Raw genomic sequence first — 24085 nt, forward strand, 5'->3', positions numbered from 1 at the left:
ATGACGTGAATTTCCGCGTGAATGTCTCGAATGACTAGAATTTAATGCGTGGCTTTCACACGCGAATGAAGGGGGTAAACTTAAATGTTCAAGCATCCAACTACGAGCGTTGGTGTGAATGCACCATAAGGCCTAGTACTGCATTAATCTAAACCCTGTTTGGTGGGTGTCAATTGGAGACAGACAGATAATAACTTAGACAGATAACTTGTCCGTGAACCACTCCATTGTACAGTACAGTATGCTGTTTTCTCTGGGAAGAAGAGGAACTGTAGGCTTTACAGAATTCTTTACATTTGATGCTTAAAAACTAGCCTCAAGATTTTGGTTTTGTGGGTTTTCTGCAGAAAGTAGAGAGAGCAGGAATAAAGTTCGCAGGATAAGATTAAAGAGGTAAACCGGGGAGCTGTAATTTTAGGTCGGTTTGCCAGGCGTGGTGGCAGAAGCTTGTGCAAACCCAGGCATGATGGTACAATAAAGGTTGTGTTTGCAGTCTTCTGTTTATGATCACTTACTAATTGACTTCTTATTGGCTAAAGGCTAAGGAGAATTTGCAAGTCAGCACTTGGGTTTTTCAGACTTGTTTTGTGTTTGTTTTCTTTTTGAGATAGTTTTAATGAAAATGGAAATCATTCATAGAATTGGCATCAGTACGGGATGTTAGGAATACTGAGGAATACCACAGATGCATCATGCAAGCAAATCTCAACGTGCAAGGCAGTGATGTCATTGAGACTGTTGAGTGTCTCTATTCACTGATGTAATAAATCAATCAAGTGAATGATGCAAAGATATTTCTCTTGTTGAGAAATGCGAAGCTTGAGAAAACGACCGGCAATCTTCTTTACAATGTTCTCTGGTGTTGTGATTACTCTGTAGTTAAAGATATAAGGAAGATTTACCTCTAATGCAAGCTGAACTTTGACTAACAGCCCTTTGCGTGTTTAACGGTGTGTTCTTGTGTCTGAATGAAGTGGGAGTGAAAGCAAAAAAGGAAAAGAAAAATAAGGCAAAGAAATGGTTAAAGGTGCAATGTGTAACTTTTAGAAGGATCTCTTGACAGAAATGCAATATAATATACATAACTACATTATCAGTGGTGTATAAAGACCCTACAAAATAAACTGAATTGTTGGGTGTTAAACTGTGGACTGAGCGCTGGTTGCAATTCACAATCTTACCGCTAAATGCTGCTAAAAGTCCCACATTGCACCTTTAAGTTTTTGTGCATTTAAATATTAAAATTGCAAATTTGCACCAGTTCCAAACGAGTTGAATAATAGATTATCTCTGTCCCTTTTTTTTCTCTGTATCAGCTTGTTAAAATAGTTTGGTTATTAGTTTATCTCTTTTCCTGAATGTGCATAGTCCTTGTCTTTACTCCTTCCTTTACATGATTGAAGCTACATTAGTGTTGTCCTCCATGCATGTGTATAAATATGGTGCTCAAAGTTTGAATACATTTGTGCCTTTTAATTGTTTTAAAGGTGGCTGCACTGTGATGTTTATTGAAATGTCTAATGTTCAAATGTGATTTTTTTTTTTTGCAACCCCTTCTACTCTTTTTCTTTTCTCTCTATTTGCCTGCTGTTACCTTTACCCACCCGAGGTAGTGAAAGTGGGCGGAGCACCCCCAGTCTCTCCACCTATTCTGATGGCAAATCTCCCTCCACTGCATATGTGGCTGCCCCACGGCATTTTCATATCCCAGGTAGGCCTGCTTCAGTCCCTGTGCTTAAACCCTTCAGCTATTCCTCTGTAAAATGTATTATGGAGGCATTTGTATGATCTGCTGTGCAACCTACTTTGATTCTTCACATTTCCTGTCCTGCTGCGACCTTCATTCTGTACAATGTTAAATACTCTTTTTTCTGCCTTTTTTTATTAAAGAGCAACTATGGTCCGATTCACAATTTTACATTTCCTTTTGTGTGTAAGTATGCATTAGTACATGTTAATGATATGTAAAAGGTACAAACCCCAAGGTAAACAATGGCGCGAGTTATCGTTTCCAACGTAAATCTCTTTTCTTGGACTACAACAAACACATGGATTGTAGGCAACAGTTTACTTCCTGTGCCTGTTGACGTGGACATGACCGACATTATCATAATTCCTCCCGCTTTGACTCACAGCCTGTAAGTTAACTCCTGTTAGCATTGCATTGTGAGCGAATCTTTTAAACATGGTAATGAGCGTCACATTTCCAGAGGTATTCAGGCCAATCACAACGTACAGATTATTTGGCCAATCAGGGACACAGTGGTTTTCAAATTGAGTTTGTACAAAATCAATGCGTTTGTATTGTGTACCAAATACACAAAATAAGGTTTTTTTAGCGATGAAATAGGTGCTCTTTAAAAGCTAAATAAAGCTAAAACGTACAGTTTTCAAGATCACAACCATTTCTATGCCCTGGATTCATTTGTGTCAGTACAGTAATACTGTATGCACTTACAAATTGTTGTTGCAAGCAAAGCCCCGTTAATAGGGCATATACAAAACCGGTTATTGTCATTGGTCCTTCCTGGAGATGTTTCAAATGATTCAGTTTATTATTGTCATGTGTTTTGTGTCCATTAAATTTCTTTGTCCTATATTTTAATGACGTCCATTGTTTCCAATGCTGGCACAGGCTGAAACGACTCTTAAAATGAGCCACATGTGTTACATTACATGACTAATTTTTCCTAGCAGTAATGGGTTAGAGGCAGACATGAGGTTGGGATGACCTAAACAAACTGCAGAGATGCACAGACTGAGTCAATTATTAAGACATTGTGTGTCATTGCAATTACACCCTTTATATGCCTGTTTTCCTTTTGGCTTCAGTTTATTTTCAGGTGATCTTTTTCGTATGTGCTTTGCTGAAGTCTCTGGCACAGTATGTTCTTAATGGAGATAAGCGTTTGTTATTTGTAACTGCAGACAAATCCGTATTTAAAATCCAAGACCAGGAATTTGTCAAAGGCAGAATGCTTGACAGTTGCATGCCAACCATGAAAAAGTATGAATGATGATGATAATGAAATGAACTGTGACATCTTGACTCTGTTAGGGAATCACATAATGCATTTCCTGCTTTTCTTTTACCCTAATGCCATTCAATATTAACTCATGCTTTTTTTATATCTCTTCGCTTACTTTTTTATTCTCCTGCTTTTCCTCTCATTTCCACTTACATTCTCTTTCTCTCTGTCTTCCATTCTCAGAGGCTAAAGTCAAAGATAATATCTATAGAAAGCCCCCTATCTACAAACAGCATGGTACAGGCCAGTCTCCGTACAGCAGTCTCTCTTTGCATGCTTTTATGCATGACACCATGGTTCCTGTTGCCGTGGAACCCTTTTACCTTTGACCTTTCTTCTGTCTGCTGGTTTCCATTTCAGCTCCTTCTAGACATTACAAATCTCCCAAAAAGTTTGGGTTTGACAAGGTACTTGTCATGCAGAAATAAGTACTTAGTCATTGGTTGTACATTTACAAAAAGTTTATGACCTCAGAAGTGTTAAAGCAGCCCTAAACTATTAAAGCAATAGCTTACCTGAAAATACAAATTATGCTATTATTTACTTGCCCTCATTTCAAATTTATAAAGTATCCAAAGCATAATAAAAGTATTATAATTATTCCAATTTCTGAAGTCATATGATGGCTTTGTGTGAATTACGTTATTTACTGATATTATTTCACTCCATTTCACCACTGCGACTGATTAAGCGATTCATTACAAATATCTGAAAAGTTTGTTTACAAACTAGAAATAGCGTCATATGTGAATACATGTATATAACCAGGGGTTAAATTGGGATTTGTTATGGGGGGGCTCTGTGGGGTGGGGTTGAGATGGGTAACATGTTTAATACTGATGACAGCAAAGCCACTGGTGTGATAAATTTCAGCTTTGAAGCTGCTCCAGAGGTTGACCCAAAATTGCACCTGAACTTGCATTAAATGTTGCAAATCTATACGTCTGACACCCTATATGGATTTGTTGCACATGTCATCATGCAAAACTGATCAAACGTTCAGAAAATGAAGTTAAAAGAATCATACAACCTCCTTGACTAATTCTAGGCATGAATAGATAATCATCAATTACTATAGTTCTAGTTGGTTTGTATAATCCAATTAAAAAAATACATTATTATATTAAAATATATACAAAAAGTTATATTCAGTGTTATATTCAGCATATTGTAAGGATATGAGTGACATGGTGGGCACACTGGAAGGCTCATCCCCGGACGGCCCCGGCGCAATTTAAACCCTGTATTTAACATGTCTATTACATTGAATATCAATGGCCAGATTTACTAACAGCTTAAAGGGACACTCCACTTTTAAAAAAAAAAACTAATTTTCCAGCTCTTCTAGAGTTAAACATTTGATTTTTTACCGTTTTGGAATCCATTCAGTCGATCTCCGGGTCTTGCGGTACCACTTTTAGCATAGATTAGCATAATCCATTGAATCTGATTAGACCTTTAGCATTGCTCTCAAAAATAACCAAGTTTTAAGCCAGTTTCAATATTTTTCCTATTTAAAACTTGACTCTTCTGTAGTTACATCGTGTACTAAGAGCAACGGAAAATTAAAAGTTGCGATTTTGTAGGCAGATATGGCTAGGAACTATACTCTCATTCTGGCGTCATAATCAAGGACTTGGCTGCCATAACATGGCTGGAGGAGGCGCAATGATATTACACAGTGCCCGAAAATTGTCCCCTTGGTAACTTTTCAATAGCTGGAGACTATTTTCGGGCACTGCGTAATATCACCAATAAAACCTTATTGTAAAGTGTTATACAGTATATTTAAATAAAATGCAAAAAAATACTAAGGTCTGCACTCGTGAATTTACTGGTATTCACCACTACATTTATTATGGAAATTCGATTTTTGCACGTGTTCTTTAACATGCACCATATGCACTTTTTAAAAAATTTTGCGCTCATGCTAATTTGTTCTGTTTAGTCAATTTATTTATTTTTTTCCACACAAACCTATTGTAGGACTTTCGAATACTTGGAATAAAGTGGGCCACTTTTATGATACCTTTATTGTGATTTTGCATTCTTTGTCCTAATTGTAAGTTCATAAAAAAGTATAAACCATATATCATAACAAATGTCTTTTTTGTTTAAAGGCAAGTAAATAATAATTCCAGTATTTTTATTTCTTGGTAAACTATTACTTTAACTTACAGGTAATAGTTGTTTCTGATGCATTTAATATTAAATAATGCCTTTGATAGGTTTCCATCAACAAGATCTATATTGGTTTAGCCTGTCATGGAAGCAGCAGTCAGATGTGTTAATCATTTTTGTTTTGTGTCCATCTTCATCCAAACACTCATTTGTTCATCGCAGCCCACAATGTCTCATTCGTCTATGGTTTTGTGATTTAGATGTCTGGTGGTGTCTCTGTAACTCATTGGTGCTGTGAAAAGTCAAAGGCATTTGTATAACCCATTGTGATTGGTTTGAAGGCATCTCTATAGATCATTGTGATTGGGTGGTAAAGGTATTAATCATGTGATTGGTTTCTTTTTACCTTTATTTTTAAACTTGCACCTTCATCCTGATGACATTGTGTTTGGTTGTGTAACCTTTTTTAATGTGCTTGTTGATTTCTGTTTGTTTTCCTTAATGAGTCCTGAGATCTGCTTTATCACAAGCCACACTGATCAAATCAAGTGATATGGTTTATGGGTTTATAACAGAATGTTGATTTTAACTTTTGTCGTGTGTGCACTTTTGTACTGTATCTTGCATGGTGTAACTTGTGTCAGTGTCACTCCATACAATGAAAACCGTCCATTAGGGTCTATTTAAGTTTTGTTATTGTGCCACAGCTTCCAGAACCTCCTGGCAAGATGGAGAGGATGCAGACAGAAAGGTGATTTATGTTTTTGCATAGATGTCCAAACTAAACATGCAGTATAAAGCATTTTTGTGCTGTTGTTCATTTAATCAAACATGCTTTATAACATTTGTTTCTCATGATAGTTATATGTGCTTTTATATTTCTACATGGTTTTTGTCAATAGACCAGAACGAGTTGGATGAATCTGAAGGGAGAGACTGATGGACAGTCTCCAGAATTGGACCCAAGGACTTCTACCCACAGTTTGCCCACTGATATGTCTCAACCCAGTAAGTAACCAATCAGTGATTTGTAATGGAAATTATGACACAGTAAGACATTAATAGGGTGTGTGGGTATACACCTGTGGCCCACCAACATTTCAAGGGGGCCTTAAGATGATTTAAAATAAGATAAAAAAAGCTTTAAAATAAGATAACATAAGATACATTTTTAATTGTTTGGTTATTTTTGTAATGAATATTTAAGTATACTTATGCCAAGCTCTAGAATATTATATTGTTTAGAAATAGAGTGAGTGTGGAGGGCTTCAAATATTGTTTCGGGCAATAGGGGGTTGAGAACCAATGGTATATGCACGATATGTGTAAGAAATATTCAAAAAGTACCAAAATAAAAAGAATTAAATCTGTTTTATTAGAAAGCAGTCAAAGAAAACCCCAAACTCTTTAACCAACTCTCCTTTACAGACTTTCCATACAGCAAGTCTGCTTCATTACCAGGATACGGTCGAAACGGCATATTTAAGGTAAATTTGCCTGGAAATACAGTGTTTGTAAAGACACATTATTGCATGTTTAGGCAAAAGCTATGAGATCTCCATCACAATAATTATACAGGAAAACACGCTGCAAACCCTTTCAGACTTTGCATCTGTTCGTGATCTTCCTAAGTTTTTTGGAACGTATGTGAGCTGTGGTCACAATTGCTTTCACTCCCTCTGGAGAATCCCAATATTTGATCCCGAATAGATTTGTCAAATCAAGCTGCTGGGACACATGATGGTGGTCTGATCGCACACATGGATCATGACATATGATGCTTAAAGGGCGTGTCTGTGTGTACGTGCTTGCATGCGTCAAGGACCATGTTTCTTTCCCACACTTTGGCCGTTTTCCATATTTCACTTTGTTCTTTAATTGAAATCTGGCTCCCTCATATAGGATGGTTTATTGGCACATCTTCTGTAAAGAAAAACTGGGTCCGTTTCCATTGCGGAAACCCCAGGCTCACTCATTCATTAAAAAAATCTAATTCAGATCTTGCATCTCTCCTGCAGTGAATGTTTGTCTTCTGCTCATGTACACTAGGTGGCAGTATGTTGCAGCTGTTTTTGGTATTCAGCTCTCAGAACAATAAACCACTTTTGTTATACTTCTATTTTATATTTAATCTAATCTGACTTAGTGTCACATTTCATCACTCTTACTTTACCCAAGTAATGACAAAGGCATGTGAAAAGTGGCACTCATAGATTAATATATTGTAACCCGACACACCACCAGCAGGCTCCGGTCCTAAGGATTCAAGCTGCTGTCTACACAAGAAAGTTTTTCTTTCATTTCCTGAGGTTAAAGGTCACTGAAGCCAGTTTTTATGTTAGGAGCCCTGTTCTGACATGACGTTGTTACTGCCGTTGGTTTGCATGCTTATAATAGCAACTGTTTGTGCTGTATAGAGGGAGCAATTCAACATTGAAGTCACTGTTTTATTATTAATATCTGAACCAATATTGCTTTAACATGATCACAGTTTAAAGTTCAAATGTATACATGACCTGTAAATAAATACTGCTGTCATGTATTGGTCATTATTAGGCAGCAGATCTTGTTAAGGATGATGAAGATCAGGACTCTTCCTGGGGTGGAATGAGAGGTGAGTTACAGCAGATTGCGTTACATTTGTATTGCATACTTTGTAATGATTTACTATCTTTCTTTCTCTTTTTTGGTTGTTTTTCTCAACTCCGTTCTTCTTTCATCCCGTTCCTTCTCAGAGTATAAGGTACGTTTTTTTATTGTGCAAATCTAATGCAGCGAATTACTGAACACAAAAATACTCAAACTAATGCATGAGACTTTGTTAGAGCATATTTCTTGGTTATGTGCATCTGTGTAACTGTGTTTCTTTTACATTCCCTTGTGTTGCAGGTTTACCCCTATGAAATGCTAGCTGTGACTCACAGAGTCCGAGTAAAACTACCACGTGATGTGGACCGCACCAGACTGGAGGTAAAAATCCTTATCTCATTTTGGTGATTTACTGTTTTACATAAAATCTACCTTCATAATGTAAATACCATTCAGTGAAAATATATCCTTGATATATTTAATATTGACTGAGTGAGGCCATGACAAAGATTCAAATTGATAATCTCAAAATTAGATTATAGGACTTTAGCCTGGATTTCATAGACAGGGTGGCATATTTTACAGTATTTACTGTATAAGAGCTGTTTTTATGTGTGTACCTGTTTGAGACTGGCTTTTGCAATGCAGGTTATTAAACCAGATAGTTTATGTTTAGTAGGTTTCGTTTAACATTTACTTTGGCGCATCCCAGCACCATTAAAGGGGACATATCATGAAAATCTTACTTTTTCCATGTATAAGTGCTATAATTGGGTCCCCAGTGCTTCTATCAATGTGAAAAAGATCAACCCAGTAATTTAGATTTGATAAACTATTCTCTGCAAGCATGTGAAAAAAAGACGTAATTGAAATTTGGGTCCCTTGTGATGTCAGAAGGGGATAATACCACCCCTTAATCTAATTTGCATAATTGCACATTTTTGCTCACAACTACAAAGTGGCAATTTTAACATGCTATAATAAATGATCTATAGGGGTATTTAGGCTAGAACTTTAAATATGTACTCTGGGGATACGGTAGATTTATAGATTTACATTTTAATAAAGTCTTGTGAAATGTTTCCTTTTAAAGTCCACTATGTAGATTTTTAGCGACATCTAGCGGTGAGCAGGCCCGGATTGGCCATAGGGAGAACCGGGAGGATTCCCGGTGGGCCGGTCTGTTTTTTTTGGCCACGAGGGCCGGTGTTGTCAAGCCACCGGGATGACGCGTATTTGCGGGTGAGAGATGTTCCCGCCGCTTTATGCACAAGTTGATTGTGTCCCGAGTCCCGACCACTTATTGGAAGAATTCTTGCATTCGGGTTCATTGACATCTTAAACGCATGGGAAACGCAGGACGTGCCGCTGTCTTCTGGTTTTCAAAGCGCTTACTTGAACACGAGTTTTGTTTCAGACGCGTCTATATTGAGTGCGCTTGCCGGCCGCGCATCTAAATTTAAAATAAACTTGAGCGCGTCTTTTGAGTGCGCTTGCCGGCCGCGCGTCTATTATATTTTAAATAAACTTGAGCGCGTCTTTTGAGTGCGCTTGCCGGCCGCGCGTCTATTATATTTTAAATAAACTTGAGCGCGTCTTTTGAGTGCGCTTGCCGGCCGCGCGTCTATTATATTTTAAATAAACTTGAGCGCGTCTTTTGAGTGTGCTTGTCGGCCGCGCGTCTATTATATTTTAAATAAACTTGAGCGCGTCTTAATACAAACGGGCTGGCCTCTAAAAGGAAAAGAATTTACAAAACGTATTTTTTTATCCAAGTCATAGATGAATTCTCTATGAATAGTCATTATTCATCGTTTATTGCAAGAGGAACAAAAATCTATTTGATGCAAGTAGTTTCAAAAGTATATCCTTGATGTTTTCTTTTTTTTAACACAATAGGCCTACGTTATTTAGCAATAGACATGATCTAAGTACTAAAAAAAGATACAGATTTTTTCCATTTGTTTCCAATGCATACTTGATAAATCTTGCTTGTGTATTGTATATCAGGGGTTTCCAAACGTTATCAACCCAACAGTTAATCTCAAGACTCACCATTTTTTAGAAATAGAAATATAGAGGAAAATACAAACACATTTGTTTCCTTTAGTTTTTGAATAAGTTTACTTTAGTAATATTATGGTCTTTTGGTAGAGCTGCATGATTATGGCAAAAATTATAATTGTTTACTGCATTTGCACGGAATATGATTTCAAAAATACAATGAATTGCAAGGCTGCAGAGAACAGTGCACTACTGCAGACTTATACTACTGAGGGTTTAAAGATATTATTTCAATAGTCAGTCATGAACTAAAGTGGGCCGGTCTAAGGCATGAAACTCCAGGGCTGAAAATGAGTCCCACTCCGGCCCTGGCGGTGAGACTGTGAATTGCAACCAACGGCTCAGTTCACAACTCACCTCTCCCTTTCCAAACGCATAGTGAAGCTATAGAGCAGTTTGTCTGTTTAGAAACATGGCGGCAATTTCCATGTAAGGGGACTCGTGGTGTATGTAGATAAAATGGCTCATTCTAAGGTAATAAAAACAATGCAGTTCATTATGTAAGGTCTTTATACACCACTGATAATATACTCACCTAAAGGATTATTAGGAACACCTGTTCAATTTCTCATTAATGCAATTATCTAATCAATCAATCACATGGCAGTTGCTTCAATGCATTTAGGGGTGTGGTCCAGGTCAAGACAATCTCCTGAACTCCAAACTGAATGTCAGAATGGGAGAGAAAGGTGATTTAAGCAATTTTGAGCGTGGCATGGTTGTTGGTGCCAGACGGCCGCTCTGAGTATTTCACAATCTGCTCAGTAGAGTCAAAATTTGGCGTAAACAGAATGAGAACATGGATCCATCATGCCTTGTTACCACTGTGCAGGCTGGTGGTGGTGGTGTAATGATGTTTTCTTGGCACACTTTAGGCCCCTTAGTGCCAATTGGGCATCGTTTAAATGCCACGGCCTACATGAGCATTGTTTCTGACCATGTCCATCCCTTTATGACCACCATGTACCCATCCTCTGATGGCTACTTCCAGCAGGATAATGCACCATGTCACAAAGCTCGAATCATTTCAAATTGGTTTCTTGAACATGACAATGAGTTCACTGTACTAAAATGGCCCCCACAGTCACCAGATCTCAACCCAATAGAGCATCTTTGGGATGTGGTGGAACGGGAGCTTCGTGCTCTGGATGTGCATCCCACAAATCTCCATCAACTGCAAGATGCTATCCTATCAATATGGGCCAACATTATTAAAGAATGCTTTCAGCACCTTGTTGAATCAATGCCACGTAGAATTAAGGCAGTTCTTAAGGCAAAAGTATTAGTATGGTGTTCCTAATAATCCTTTTGGTGAGTGTATAGTTATCTATAATATATCGCATTTCTTTCAAGAGATCTTTTTAAAAGTTATACAATGCACCTTTAAGTTATGGTTGATTACACTTATGTAACATCGTTACAATCATTAATATGGTGCAATCATTCATTTCTAGTATTCATGGTATTCATGTTCATGGCTTTACTCATTTGCGATTGATGAGGTGTTTAATTATAATTTTATCAACATTCATGGGTAATTGGGTCAAAGAAAAGCAGAAGGCAACCAGACGAAGAGTTCTTTGTGTATGTTTGTGTGTATGCATGAATGCACATCTGCCTGTGCGTGGATGTCGGTGAGGTTATTTTGCATATGCTTTAGCTTTGTTGGACCCCAGTCTTCCTCCCCACCGCCAACACATAATACATCATCTGTGTTCCTGAACATCATGTCACTGCTTTAAGTGGATTTAGTTTGAGTGGAAAAGGGAGAAGATATGCCTGGCCTTCTTTTACCATCAGTGCGAATTAAAGGAGATGCAGATTTATAGACCCCACACCCTATAACACTGTGGTTAAAAATGCAGCATTTCAAAATAAATGCATGTGTGTGTTAGTCTGTTATATAACTCATCTGCTGATATAACAGGCTATTGTCTCGTCTGTTTGAATTGAGCGTGATTAGAGTCGGTCACACAATGGGGGGTGTATACAATGGCTCAAGATGAAATAAAACTTTCCAAATACGGATGATTTCAGCATCTGTTTGGAACAGTGCAAGATAACCACACATCTGCAAGTGTTACAGTACCACATACGACATGGCCTGAAAGAATAAAGGTTTAGATGAATTCATTCTGGAATGCTTTAAAACCAAATTGAGGTCACAAGTTTTAAAGCCTGGCTGCTGCAGTGGTGCTCAAAGCCCTGATTGTGCAAAACTCATTAAATGTCCTCATCAATCACAAAGCTTATAGAAAAGTGCAGATACTGTAGATGGTTGTAATTATTGTTGAAATTATATGACACTTTTCCCTCCATGCAGAAATTGTTCTCAGTGTTTTGAAGTCTTGCTGGGTTTGTTTTGAATGGAGATTTATTAGCCCTTTCGACATGGATCTTTAAGGCCTAATTGGATGACTATAGAACTACAGTATTCTACCTACATAATAGTAGTTTATTTTTCCAAAATACGGGCATTTTTGTAACTAGACTATGTGACCCTGAACCACAAACTTAAAGGCGGGGCGCATGATCTCTGAAAGCCAGTGTTGACATTTGAAATCACCTAAACAAACACACCCCTACCCCAATAGAATCTAGACCTTCTTTTGATAGACCCGCCCCACACATACGCAACCCAAGCAACGATGTCGTTTAGCAGACATGCCCCGTACTATTGATTGGCAACAAGTGTGTTTTGGTAGTCGCCTGACTCTCTCTTCCAAAGTGTTTTTCAAAAATCATGCACCTCGCCTTTAAGTTGCACAGTTATATTTATAAGAATAGCCAACAATACATTGTATGGGTCAAATTTATTTATTTTTAATGCCAAAAATCATTAGGATATTAAAGGACAAGTTCGGTATTTTACACTTAAAGCCCTGTTTTCAGATTGTTTATGATGAAATAGAACGGTTTTGACTGAAATTTGGACATATGATGCTGGCCCGAGAATTTTTCGGGTGTTTCTTGTATCACCTCCCACCTCTATAATGGCTATAGGTGCACAGGAACAATCCTTCCTAAAATGCATTAAACTTTCGTTTACAAAGACGTGAAACTTACCGAGTGGTCAGGGGTGTTCACTGATATGCTCACACAAAAATTGCTGCAAAAGACGCATTACAGCAGGTTTTATCGTAGTTTCTGTCCAACTCCATTGACTTGTATTAGATGTGCTAGATAAGGAGACATCTTTAACTTTCTGGAAGGGGGTATTCGAGAAACACTGCTCTAGACGACATAAAAGAATCCGTTGGTTAAAGTGTGTTTTTAATCAAGACTAATATGTAAAGTGTCGCTTTTCTTCTCAATTCCAGAGGCACCTGTCACCAGAGGACTTCTACAGCGTGTTTGGGATGACCATTGAACAGTTTGACCGTTTGGCCCTGTGGAAGAAAAATGACTTGAAGAAGAAAGCTCGCTTGTTTTAAACGTGTCAAATTCCTTGAGGGAATGAAAGAAAACCTCATCCTGCACGTCCTGTGTGCGTGGAAGGATGAATGTGAGAGGAATATATATGCACCTCCATTCTGCTGCATAGCTGTCATCCTATCTCACGCCGAGTAAGAGGGAGTGTGTCGAAAAATGCTTTCACAATGCTGACGATGTTTGCAACCTAGCTTCGTGTGTGAACGCCTCACCACATCATCTGAATGTCAAAGAGACTCGAGAACTGAACTGAATTCTCAACGGCTATCCTGGTTTCTCCTCTTCGGTTGTCTTGTTAGTCGTCTTCCCTGCGCTGTTTTTTTTTTTTTGCACTCGATATTGATACAAGCCCCTTTCTTTACATTTTATACTGCTGATAAACGTGCCCCATCAATTATGTCTTCATATAATGCAGTCATGCTGTGTGTCTCATTGTCATTTGGCTGTTATGAATGTTATTCAAAAGATGTCCTGTCTTATGGTGGGAATTTATTAGGAATACATAGCATCTGCTGATAATGCCATGTGCCAATTGTGCGATGCCATGTGTGTGATAATGATAATGACAATTTCCATGTGCTCTTTGCATTGTTTTGCCACCTGATTCACTATAGCGATTATCCAAAAATGCTAAACATAGCCAAAAAAAAAAAAATCCTATACATAGTTTGCAGGTCACAATTCTCATTGGGCTGGTTGCAAGGTGGTTTTAAGTACTAGCTTGATGATGATGTTACTACAATTCACGCATCTAAGGTGGCTTTATAAAATTCGGAAAGCTTGCTTGTCAACTTCAGCGTTGATCATTATAAAACATTATAACACCGTAACTGCTCCTGTTTTGTGAATGAACCATCTATAACATGCTATAAAAAGATCTTATTCAAATACACTGCGATGCTATTCCAGCGTGTTTAGTGCTCGATTTAACTGGATTGCGAGTGTTTAGTGGATATCATGCACGTTTTTGTGCTGAAACACGGCAAGCTTAAGTGGCACAGTTCATATACTGTTTGCTCAGTCTCTTTCTCCTAGACATGACACTCGGCCACTGCTTGGACTGTAATATCAATCATGTCATTTCTTTATGGAAGCTTATTCATGGCTTTAGCATGACCAGGCCAAAGACTCAGTCACAGAAATCTTTAGTTGATGCATTTAATAATCCTCACTGTTGTTGTGAGTGCTGATCGCTGGAACAAGCTTTGTGTTTGTTTTTTCAGGTCAGTGTGAGATTCATCATTATGTTTATGACCTCAATAAGGCTTTAGTTGTTATTTGTCCTTTATACAGTGTGCATAGTATGGATAGTCAAGGTAATGTCATTATTATCAGTGATCAAATACATCAGGCTTTGAACGTTGCATTGCCCACTGTTATTTTTCAAAGTGCTCACAGCAAAGCAAATCCTTCCAAATTTTTTTTTTATTCGCTACTTGAAAATAATTTCAGCATTGACTTTAGCATGGAGCTACCATGCACCAAAGGTAACACATTCTGTAGCAATTAGCAATGCTGAATAGACTTAACAAAGCATGCATTTATTTAAAACCCAAATATGATTTTTTGTTTCTAAACTGTGTGTGTGCAGTAAAATAAATGTCTGTTGCTCTGATATTGTCACCTAGGCATGCACTGCATATAGTAGAAGTGTCGTGTCATGGCTTCAAATGGAATTGAACGAGTGTAATCATGTGTTTGTATAATTTGTTGAGATCTTATGGATATTGAGAGACTAAAATCAGTGTTTGCTTATTTAGGAACATTCTTAGGTTCCTCTCTACCAAGTCTGTTTTTCTGTTGTTCCTGATATTGGCTCTATTGCTAATGGCTCAATTTGGGGAGGTAAACATAAAGTGTTTTTTCGTTAATTATTTGAATATATTACTTTCATAGAAAACTTGTTTTGACTAATGAAAACCATGTACAACATGTGCCTATATCTATATCTGCAATATCTTTTTTATCCGAACTTGGAAACTCGCTATCGGATTGTTTTACTTCATTATCGATTGTGAAAGTACAGCATTTTAAACCTGCTTATGTGCATATAGAAATGCATTTTTCATCCTTAGGGCCATGATGTCGACGTTTGCAGTTCAATTTGCCATCCCAAAATCTATTGTTGTGGGACACGTACAGTAAAGCCTGAATGTGTTTTGGTCTGTATGTGGTGAATGTGTCTGAATGCGTAGGAGGAAACCTTCCCAATGTTGAGCTGTGGAGGACGAATGTGTTAGTCTTATTTAAACAGCTGGAGAAACAGGAACGCATGTGGGTGTGTGGTATTAGCTGTCAGTTCAGCGGTCCAATAGTTCAAACTAGGTGAGTTCAGATCAGCTTGTTTTCCGTCACCTTATTCATTATATAACACAGCATTATTCTAACCTTAAAAGCAGACCTAAGTCATGATTAAATAAGCTAGGGCTTAACTGCATCTCTGCATTGGTTCATTTTTATGTATTTCAAGAAATCCTGTTTTTCTTTGTCATGCGAATCTCTTTGTGTAGACAAATTATTACTGTGACCCCAGAAATCTCTGACCCGACAGTTATGAAAGCTGCTTATTATTTCTATTACATATGAAGAGATGTGCCTGGGTCTGCATTCATACAAATGTTTTATTTTTTTCATCTGGAATGTTTTAGACGTTTTTGAAGCTGTATTTGTGGTCACCCAATAAGTAATTTCGTTGGGTTTCCCTTCCCATGGGTGTGCTTGATTTTGTGTTGGTATGCAAACTATAACTGTGATTATGTGATTCTGACTGTGCAAAGTACTGAATGAATTTTGGGAAAAATGTAAATGCAGCCTTTCACTCACAATGTCTTTGAGTTGCTTTGCAAAAATATTGATAATCATCTCAATAAATATAACTACTTCAACTTAAGTGTTGTTCTGCAAAGAAGTGTATTTGTATAGTTTTACTCACATATTTAAAAAAACAAAAAGATAGGTCTTCAACAGGGAGTCCCAGGTGGTATTAGCAGGGGTCCTTCAAATATTGTTTAAAATTAAAAAATATTTTTTTGGGAATAATGAAATTAGGCATCAAACAAAATGCATTAATTTGAATTATAATCAAAATTAAAACTTGATTAAAATAAAGATTTTCACTTTAAAATCTATTCAGTAAATGTATAATGTTATGTAATATATGTTATGTGACTGTTATGATGGTTACATTACGAAATTCTTTAAATTATCACATTGACGGTTTCATCGGACGCACGCTGACGCGATACACGCCTGGATCCGAACTTTACTTCCGGTTTCCTTTTTTTAATGGTCTGACTAGTTGCTAAACTGATCTCTTGAACAAATGCCTCGTCGAAAATAACACATTTTTGGGTTTCCTAGGTAATCTATGTGTTGTTGTTTTTTTGCTTGTTATATAAATAAACTAGTTTAAAGAACTTTGTTGTTATTTATTCTTAGCGGCGTTTACCGGAAGTTACATGCGGACCACGACAGACGCTTGTTTATGCTGTTACTGCTGAAACCATCTTAATTTGGTTTCTGCTCCTGCTCTCTATCCATTAAGGGGTCCTTGAAACCCTGAAAAAGGTTGAGCTTTGAAATACATATACACAAGCATACAAAAGTTTAGAGTCACTTATTCTTTATATTTTATTTTATAAAAATTGTAAACTTTCCAAAACTATGGAATAACACAAATGTAACTTTATGTTGTGACTAACAATTTTTTAAATAAATCAAAACTATGTTATTTTCTAGCCTCTTTAAATTAGACATTTAATTATGGGCTTTAATTAATTTAATTAATTTAATTATGGCTGTTTTTATTATTTAGTCCAATTCATACATTTCAATAGGTTATTTAACATGAAAGTTTTTAATTAAATAAATAAAAACAAATATCACATTTTATATTTGTCTAAAAACTAATTTCAAACATTCAGGCTTACACATTCAGATAAAATATTTTTATAATTATGAGAAACATTTTAGTTACCCTTAACCTTTCATCGTATGTGGACAGACAGGCATACAGTAGATTGCGCAGATGTTCAGTGTCACGCCTCCTTGCTTCTATTGGCTGGCGGTTATCGCAGAACGCTGCCTGATTGGCTGAGGCGGTTGTCAATCACAGGCTGACTTGACAGCGGGTTAGCGGTGATATGAATCTGAAGAAGCTCGGACGGGCCAGAGGAACAACGGCGGTTACAGGACAGGTTCATTGTCTTGTAATAAAGCCATGACGAAAAATAACGGAGAAGGTAAGTTGTCACTATTAAAATTAATACTAAATTAATGTTATATTTGCACGTTGTTAAAGTCTTGTGAGTGTCGGTCATATGTGAAATATTTATCAATTTCAACATACTATTTTATTTCATTCCTAGACATGCATTGTGTAACATCAACCGTAGTGTCAACTTATTATTAAAATAAGTAAAAGTATTAAAATAATCTTCAAACAAGTAACAATTCCGGGTAAGGTGAAATTGTCTCGCTTCTATGTTATTTTCAACAATACATGTTAACCAAAAACAACACATCAACCGCATACGATAGCTCTCTTATCCTAAAATAATATTAGTCGTTTTTCGGAGCTGCCAAAATGCATTTCAATGTTTTTAAAGTGTGTGTGAGCACAAAGACGCACGAGGCATCCTGATGAACTGACGTCATGATATGGAGCGCTCGTGGGGGTCTAGTGTTGAATAGCGCCAGGCGGCATGGATCAGCTGGCGTCTCGATCCCGGGCCACAGATGATGCTGAGGGGGAGGGTGCATAGATGAAGGACAGTAGCTAATTATTGAGAACAAATTCAATGTATTTAACACTATCGAGTGAAGTTTGTTCTTGTGATTCATGTAGATGTGTGCCCAAATCCCATGCCGTCTCGGTTGTATGATTTGAATCCCACTCATCAGTAAAACCGGATATTTTGGAATATGGCACTAGTGAACTTTACAGTTATTTTAAGGTGAAATGTTTTGCAAATTCAAAGGATGTTTGCATAAAGCGGAAGAGTATTTGTAGAGTCTTGGATCTTGTGAAGGGTGTGTTCCACCTCCACTTTAGTCCACAGTATTCCTCTGGGAACAACTGACAATGGAGTGGACAATAACTTTCATCCTGTGCATTGTTTTTCTAGCTTTGGCACTAGATATAATGGACAAAACATGAAAAGCTACCAAAGAAGCATGATTTGTTGTCTCATATCTCAGTCCAGACTGTCTCAAAACAGTCGAAGCAGGTAAAGAAAATAAGAAAGTATCCACTTGAACAGGTTGTGTTGGCCCAAAATGCAGTCATTGGGCAGGAATATGATCATTCGGAAAAACAGAGATTGGACAAAGCTTTGATGATGTCTTTGATCAATAGCCAATGTACATTTTAGATGGGTGTGATCTAGGATTTTAAGATTCCCTGTAACCGAGGAGGTTGCACGCCACGGTCTGGGAAAATAGGTGATAGAGCCTTGAACTTTCACCACACAATTGGTCAAACAAACAGGAGGTTCAGCTCAGGATGTTCTGCTTCCTAACCAGAACACAATAAAATACAAGCCTTATTGAATCACATCCCTTAAAAATAAATTTTCCTTTGACTCTTAAGTAAATGTTTATGTTACTGGCAGTTTCAAATCGATCTGGCAAACACACCATGAAAACCTCGAACGACATTTTTTTGATATGAGATTGGCCGATTTTGATTCCATTTAAGGGCAAAAAGCATTCAAGTGCACCATTTTTAAAGTAGTATGTACTAGTCTGTTTGGTTATGCTTTATTTCAAGATTCCTGTGACAAACCACGCAAAGGATTGGGTCATCCAAGGGCTAAATGCCAGCTGAATTCATAGCCTATTTTTGATGATCACGGTGCATGTGATTGTTTCATAAAAGCAGGCCTCAGTGAGATTTTTCTGATAGCTTGATGACTGCTCTGTGCTTCAATGTCTGAGTGCTATGGGGTGTAGTGACATCATTACTTGCTCACATCTGGACCTGCATTGTTGCAGCATGTGTTTGTGTGTGCGGTGGGGTTTTTAGGAACATAGTGGTAAAAAAAGATGACTAGTCAATTTGCATGCATTCTGTAAGAATGTATGCATGGAGGATTGATGAACATTCAGTGGTTGTTTAGTATCAAACCAGACTTAATTTTGTTGTTGGTGTGATCCATAGTCTAGCAGTCTGTGCCTTAGGATAGTTTTCACAGACGAACAGTCAGAGTCTCCATTGGGTTTATATTACTTTAGTATGCCTCAGGATGCTGCATGTAGTGTATCTGTCTGAGTAATATGTCAGAAACAGCTGTAAACAACTGCTACTGTAAGTCTTTGTCTGTCTTAATGAATACCAAACCACTTTTCTTACAGAAGGACGAATTGATTCATGAAAAGAACAACAAGATTTAAAAATGTTTGATTTATTACTAGTATAGAGATGACAGAAACTGCACTGTAAAAAATTACTCTGGAGGGTGTTAAATTTAACCCATGAAAATTAGTTATAATTTAATTAAGTATATAAGCTAGCAAGTAAAATAAAAAATAATGGGTATATTCTACCTTCACTATCCAATTTTTAACAGTAATAACTGCAATATTAAAAAAATAAGTAACATATACCCCAAAATATTGGCCGTAGCACCGCAAAGTGCGCATGAATCAACATCCAGGCGGGACTCGAGTCACCATTTTTCATATCATATCGGCGGGAGAACTGCGGTTTGTTGACAGGTAAGTTTTCATTTAACTTGTTGATATCATCATGAATGGAAATGTTAAGTTGGTTAACTGTAAAATCTACCAGAAGTTTAGTCATTTGCGTGCTTCTCTGTCTCTGTTGTTGACAGATTGATAGGTTAGAATATGTCAGTCAGGTTAGCTTTGAATGAAACATCGCCCAGTTCTTGCACCTGCGAATACGAATAAAAATCCATATTTATGATTAAAATATTAACTTCCATTATTATTATTTACATGTCTGAATCTCGTGAACAGCGGAGCTGCTCAATATGAGTGAGTGAACTTGAGCAAGCCACGTGACGAGAGAGAGCAGCGGACGGTTGATGTGCGATACAGACGGGAGGGCGTCGAGCAGACAAACAAACAACGGTAAAGCTGTCGATGCTAGATAATTACTGTAAAATGTTTTCTTGCATTTATCTGTTAATATATTGAGTTTTGTTTTAGAAGGGATCCATTTATGAAGCCATTTTATTATTATTATTATTATTATTATTATTATTATTATCATTTAGGGATATATACTTAACGTTGCCTTTCGCTTTTTAATGTCTGTTCAAAAAAGCATTTCGGAGTTCATATGTTATATATGTGACTTGTATATGAAGTTGAATCACTTAAAATTGAATATAAGTACTTCTTGTTAGTGTTCAATGTTTTATGCACGTGTACTGTGAGTTATAGCATAATATGAAGTTGTATTTTTTTGCACTTAATAAGTTTTAAATGAAGTGAAATGTTTGTTTGTATCGATATAGCATGCTAGTCTACTGAGGTAAATGAGATCAGTTTTTCCTCTCATATTATTGTCTTCTTTAATTTTCTAATGATAACATGAAGAACAGTATTTAGGAATCTTGCTTTTAATGTTTTTTTTAACATCTCATGAAGACTTTGGTTTATTTTTTTTATGAAATAATATGTTCAAGAAGCTTTATGTAAAACTATGATATGTTGTATTTCACTTGAAATGTATTTGGGGTTATTTTGTACTTCCAATAATTAGTTTTAAATGTTTACAGAATGTTATTTGGTCAATAAAGCAAGCAATTTATGCAATCTTGTGTATGACTATTTTCTTATTCAATCCTCTCTGAATAAGTAATATGTAATGTTTCTTAATGGCTTATCATTATTAATAATAATTTAATAGATCTGTGCCTTAATACAAATAGGGTTAATGTTATTCATTTTTTTATAAGTAATTAGTTATGAAAAAAATAGGTAGACCTTACCTAATTTTTTTACTTTATCATAGTAATTAAATTTAGGTACTCTTTAATCAAATATATAGGATATAATTTACTCAAACAAAGTAAGTGCAAATTGTTACAACAATTTTTTTGAGTAAATTCTATAGGTTGTTTTTTACAGTGTGGGGATAATGTGTTCTCGTACTGAATTCTAATGAGTTGGATTTAAACACGTCATCAGTCATACTGTATAAGTATTGAGTAACAGAATTCAGTGTGTCGGAGCATATACAAACTGTTAAAGCTCACATAACACACACTGTTTCTGCATTTCTGATGTTAATCTGGAGTACCTATAGAGTAATATTACATCCTTTATATCACCGAAGAGTCTTTAGTTTAATCAGATTTATAAAGAAAGATTAGCTTTACCGAATCTTTCCGATAACATACGAAAAAAGAAGAAGGAGGAGTTACTGGGTTACGGGAGGAGCGAGTACGAGTCATGCAACACTATACAACACTTACATGTTCGTGTCATTTATATAGTATGCACGCGCCTATTTCCAACATAAGACAGAAATCTTTATACCGCATGCAACTCGTGACCCGGTTGGGACTTTTCAATGAAATCCAGCGCATCAACACACGCAAAACTCCGCTGCTACTCCGGATAATAAACTATATCCATTGTTTTCATAAGGCTGACTTTCTTCTCCTTACATCCAAAAACACACTTTTTTCGTGCCATTGTTGAGTTTTGAAAATAAACAAAGCTGTCACGTGATGTGATGTTTTGTAAGTTCTAGCGTCTCCCGCTGATTGACGGGTGGGCGGGGTTTTCTGGGGGAAGTGCCCATAAAAAAAGTGATACATATAGAAACCCCTGAAACGTCAGCTGGACCAGTAATCGAAAAAAACTTGTACGAACCCTGGCGAAGTGCATTCGGCACAGAAATACTCTGTAACACGTCCAACTGCTTTTTTGACACTTTGCCTACGTTTAGCATGAGGAAACAACTCTATAACTGTGTTAATAAGTCAGAATGCATGAAATACCATTGAACCACCCTTTTAAACCAAGGCTCTGGCAGACACTTGGAGATTTTAATGCAAGTTTTGAGATGAACCCTTATCATGGTCCTTGGAAACCCCAACATCCTCCTCATCCTCCACAAACCTTAGGGAGTTGCTTCTATGTTTTGGTAAGCTAACATTTGATGACTAAAAATAGTAGCTTACACTAATCTTCAGCCTTGACATGTGGAATGTTTGTTGGAATATTTTGAGTATTTGAAATAGATTTTGTACTGCGAGTCCTTAAGACTTGATTTGGAAATGATGTTTAAAGTGAATGAGTTATACAAATATCTTCACTTAGTAATTAAACACACCTAAGAGATTTCTTCCTTAGTCCACATTTTTTAAGGAATATGCCAATGTTTTGACTGGAACAGTAAATTGAAAACCAGTTATAGTACAGCTTCCCACATTTGTTGTGTAAGAGGTTCTTGTGTATTTGTACGGTCTTGCAAGCCAGTGATCCTAATGATCAGCTTGCACTTCAGGCAATGAGGGACAGAGGGCCCTATTTGTCAATTTGCACTGTAGGCACTAAGATTACAAGGGGTTTAGCTTATATTGCAGTCCTGGGTCATGTGGTCGGAGGTTTTGGATGACCCTGGCGCTCCGAAGGCCTGTAATCTAACCCTGGCCATTATACAATATACTTTAGCCAATAATTTAGACATACTAACAATATTTAAATTAGACTTGATATTATTGATTTAAATAATGTGTTTATGACTTTTAAAGTAGAACAATTACTGTACATGCATCAGCTGTGTGATTTCTCTCTCCTAAGCTGTCAGTCATCTATGCTCCCTGAAGCTCTGAAACATCATTGGATTGGAATGGCAAATCTTTAAAGAAAAACATGAAAAAGCGGTGCCGCATGCCAGCGGCTCTTTTCACCTTTGAGTATATTTTCCCATAAGGACTTCTTATTGAGACATAGCCAGGGGGAGATAAGCTTCACTTTTCTCGTGTTAAACCCTCAAGTGTGTTTGTGTTCATATAGGGGTGCTTGTACTTCAAAACCTCATTAGAAGATGCAAGTGCACAGACTTCAAATGATGTCTGTGCTGTAAACCAAGATGAACTCTAGACCTCTGAATCACTGTTTGAGTAAGCTGTTGCCTCAGCCTCTTTTGAAAGCATTTATTACCCCTCTCTCTCTCTCTCTCTCTCTCTCTCTCTCTCTCTCTCTCTCTCTCTCTCTCTCTCTCTCTCTCTCTCTCTCATTAATTAATAAATGGGTATTCACTTAATAATTTTAAAGTAGTAGAGAAATACTGTAATTACTGTAAGAGAGGGAGGATAAAAGCAAGGGAATTTCAAGGGCGTGCAAACTGTAGCAAGGCATATAAGAAAAAGTTTAGATGAAAGTGGTTGCGGTTTTTAACACCTTTGACCACATCAAAGACATAGGGATCCGATTAGTCTGATGTGGGTTTTTTTATGGTGGAAACGCTGGTTAATTATTTTGTGTGTAGGGCATGTTTTTGCAACAAGGGTTACGGTTTTTCTGTAAAGGGTTGTCTTATAGCTAGCAGATGCTAGAAGTGTTAGCATGAATAATGAATGCACATTATGTTGTAATTATGGCTTTTAGGTAGTGATGCTACGATCGATCGGCCGCCGATCGTAATCGGCCGATAACGACATTAAATGACGCGATCGGCACTCGCTAAATTTGCCGATCTCATGAGCCGATTTTTCTGTTTACTTTTGTCATCATAGCGTTCCTGATACGGCTGCAATAAGAGACCATTTTACACAGTGCGAGCATTTTGTAACCTATTGCTCATGTGTGACGTGCAGATTTGGATTTCCTCTCTGCCTTTAACAGACATATGCGTATTTTCTATG

At 37.0% G+C, this 24085-nt stretch overlaps 2 protein-coding genes across 16 annotated transcripts in view; both read left to right on the forward strand.

Annotated features, from left to right (window-relative positions):
* The window catches only part of ablim2 (actin binding LIM protein family, member 2), a 69500-nt gene extending 53375 nt beyond the window's left edge, over nucleotides 1-16125 (forward strand). For 8 of the 15 annotated variants that reach the window (XM_073866905.1, XM_073866906.1, XM_073866912.1 and 5 more), the window contains 7 exons: nucleotides 1610-1711; nucleotides 3213-3266; nucleotides 5858-5901; nucleotides 6053-6158; nucleotides 6579-6637; nucleotides 7707-7893; nucleotides 8040-8120. In XM_073866905.1, coding sequence (XP_073723006.1) covers nucleotides 1610-1711; nucleotides 3213-3266; nucleotides 5858-5901; nucleotides 6053-6158; nucleotides 6579-6637; nucleotides 7707-7892 — 551 coding nt within the window. In that variant the 3' untranslated portion in view covers nucleotide 7893; nucleotides 8040-8120. Of the gene's footprint in view, nucleotides 1-1609; nucleotides 1712-3212; nucleotides 3267-5857; nucleotides 5902-6052; nucleotides 6159-6578; nucleotides 6638-7706; nucleotides 7894-8039; nucleotides 8121-13123 lie in introns of those variants that run through there. The other 7 variants (XM_073866909.1, XM_073866914.1, XM_073866915.1 and 4 more) reach the window with 6 other exon arrangements.
* Nucleotides 16126-17299: 1174 nt separating this feature from the next.
* afap1 (actin filament associated protein 1) overlaps nucleotides 17300-24085 on the forward strand; it is a 76584-nt gene continuing 69798 nt past the window's right edge. The window contains exon 1 of the mRNA XM_073866917.1: nucleotides 17300-17476. Coding sequence (XP_073723018.1) covers nucleotides 17455-17476 — 22 coding nt within the window. The 5' untranslated portion in view covers nucleotides 17300-17454. The remainder of the gene's footprint in view (nucleotides 17477-24085) is intronic.

Source organism: Misgurnus anguillicaudatus, chromosome 4 (genome assembly GCF_027580225.2).
Source record: "Misgurnus anguillicaudatus chromosome 4, ASM2758022v2, whole genome shotgun sequence".
Classification (NCBI taxonomy): domain Eukaryota; kingdom Metazoa; phylum Chordata; class Actinopteri; order Cypriniformes; family Cobitidae; genus Misgurnus; species Misgurnus anguillicaudatus.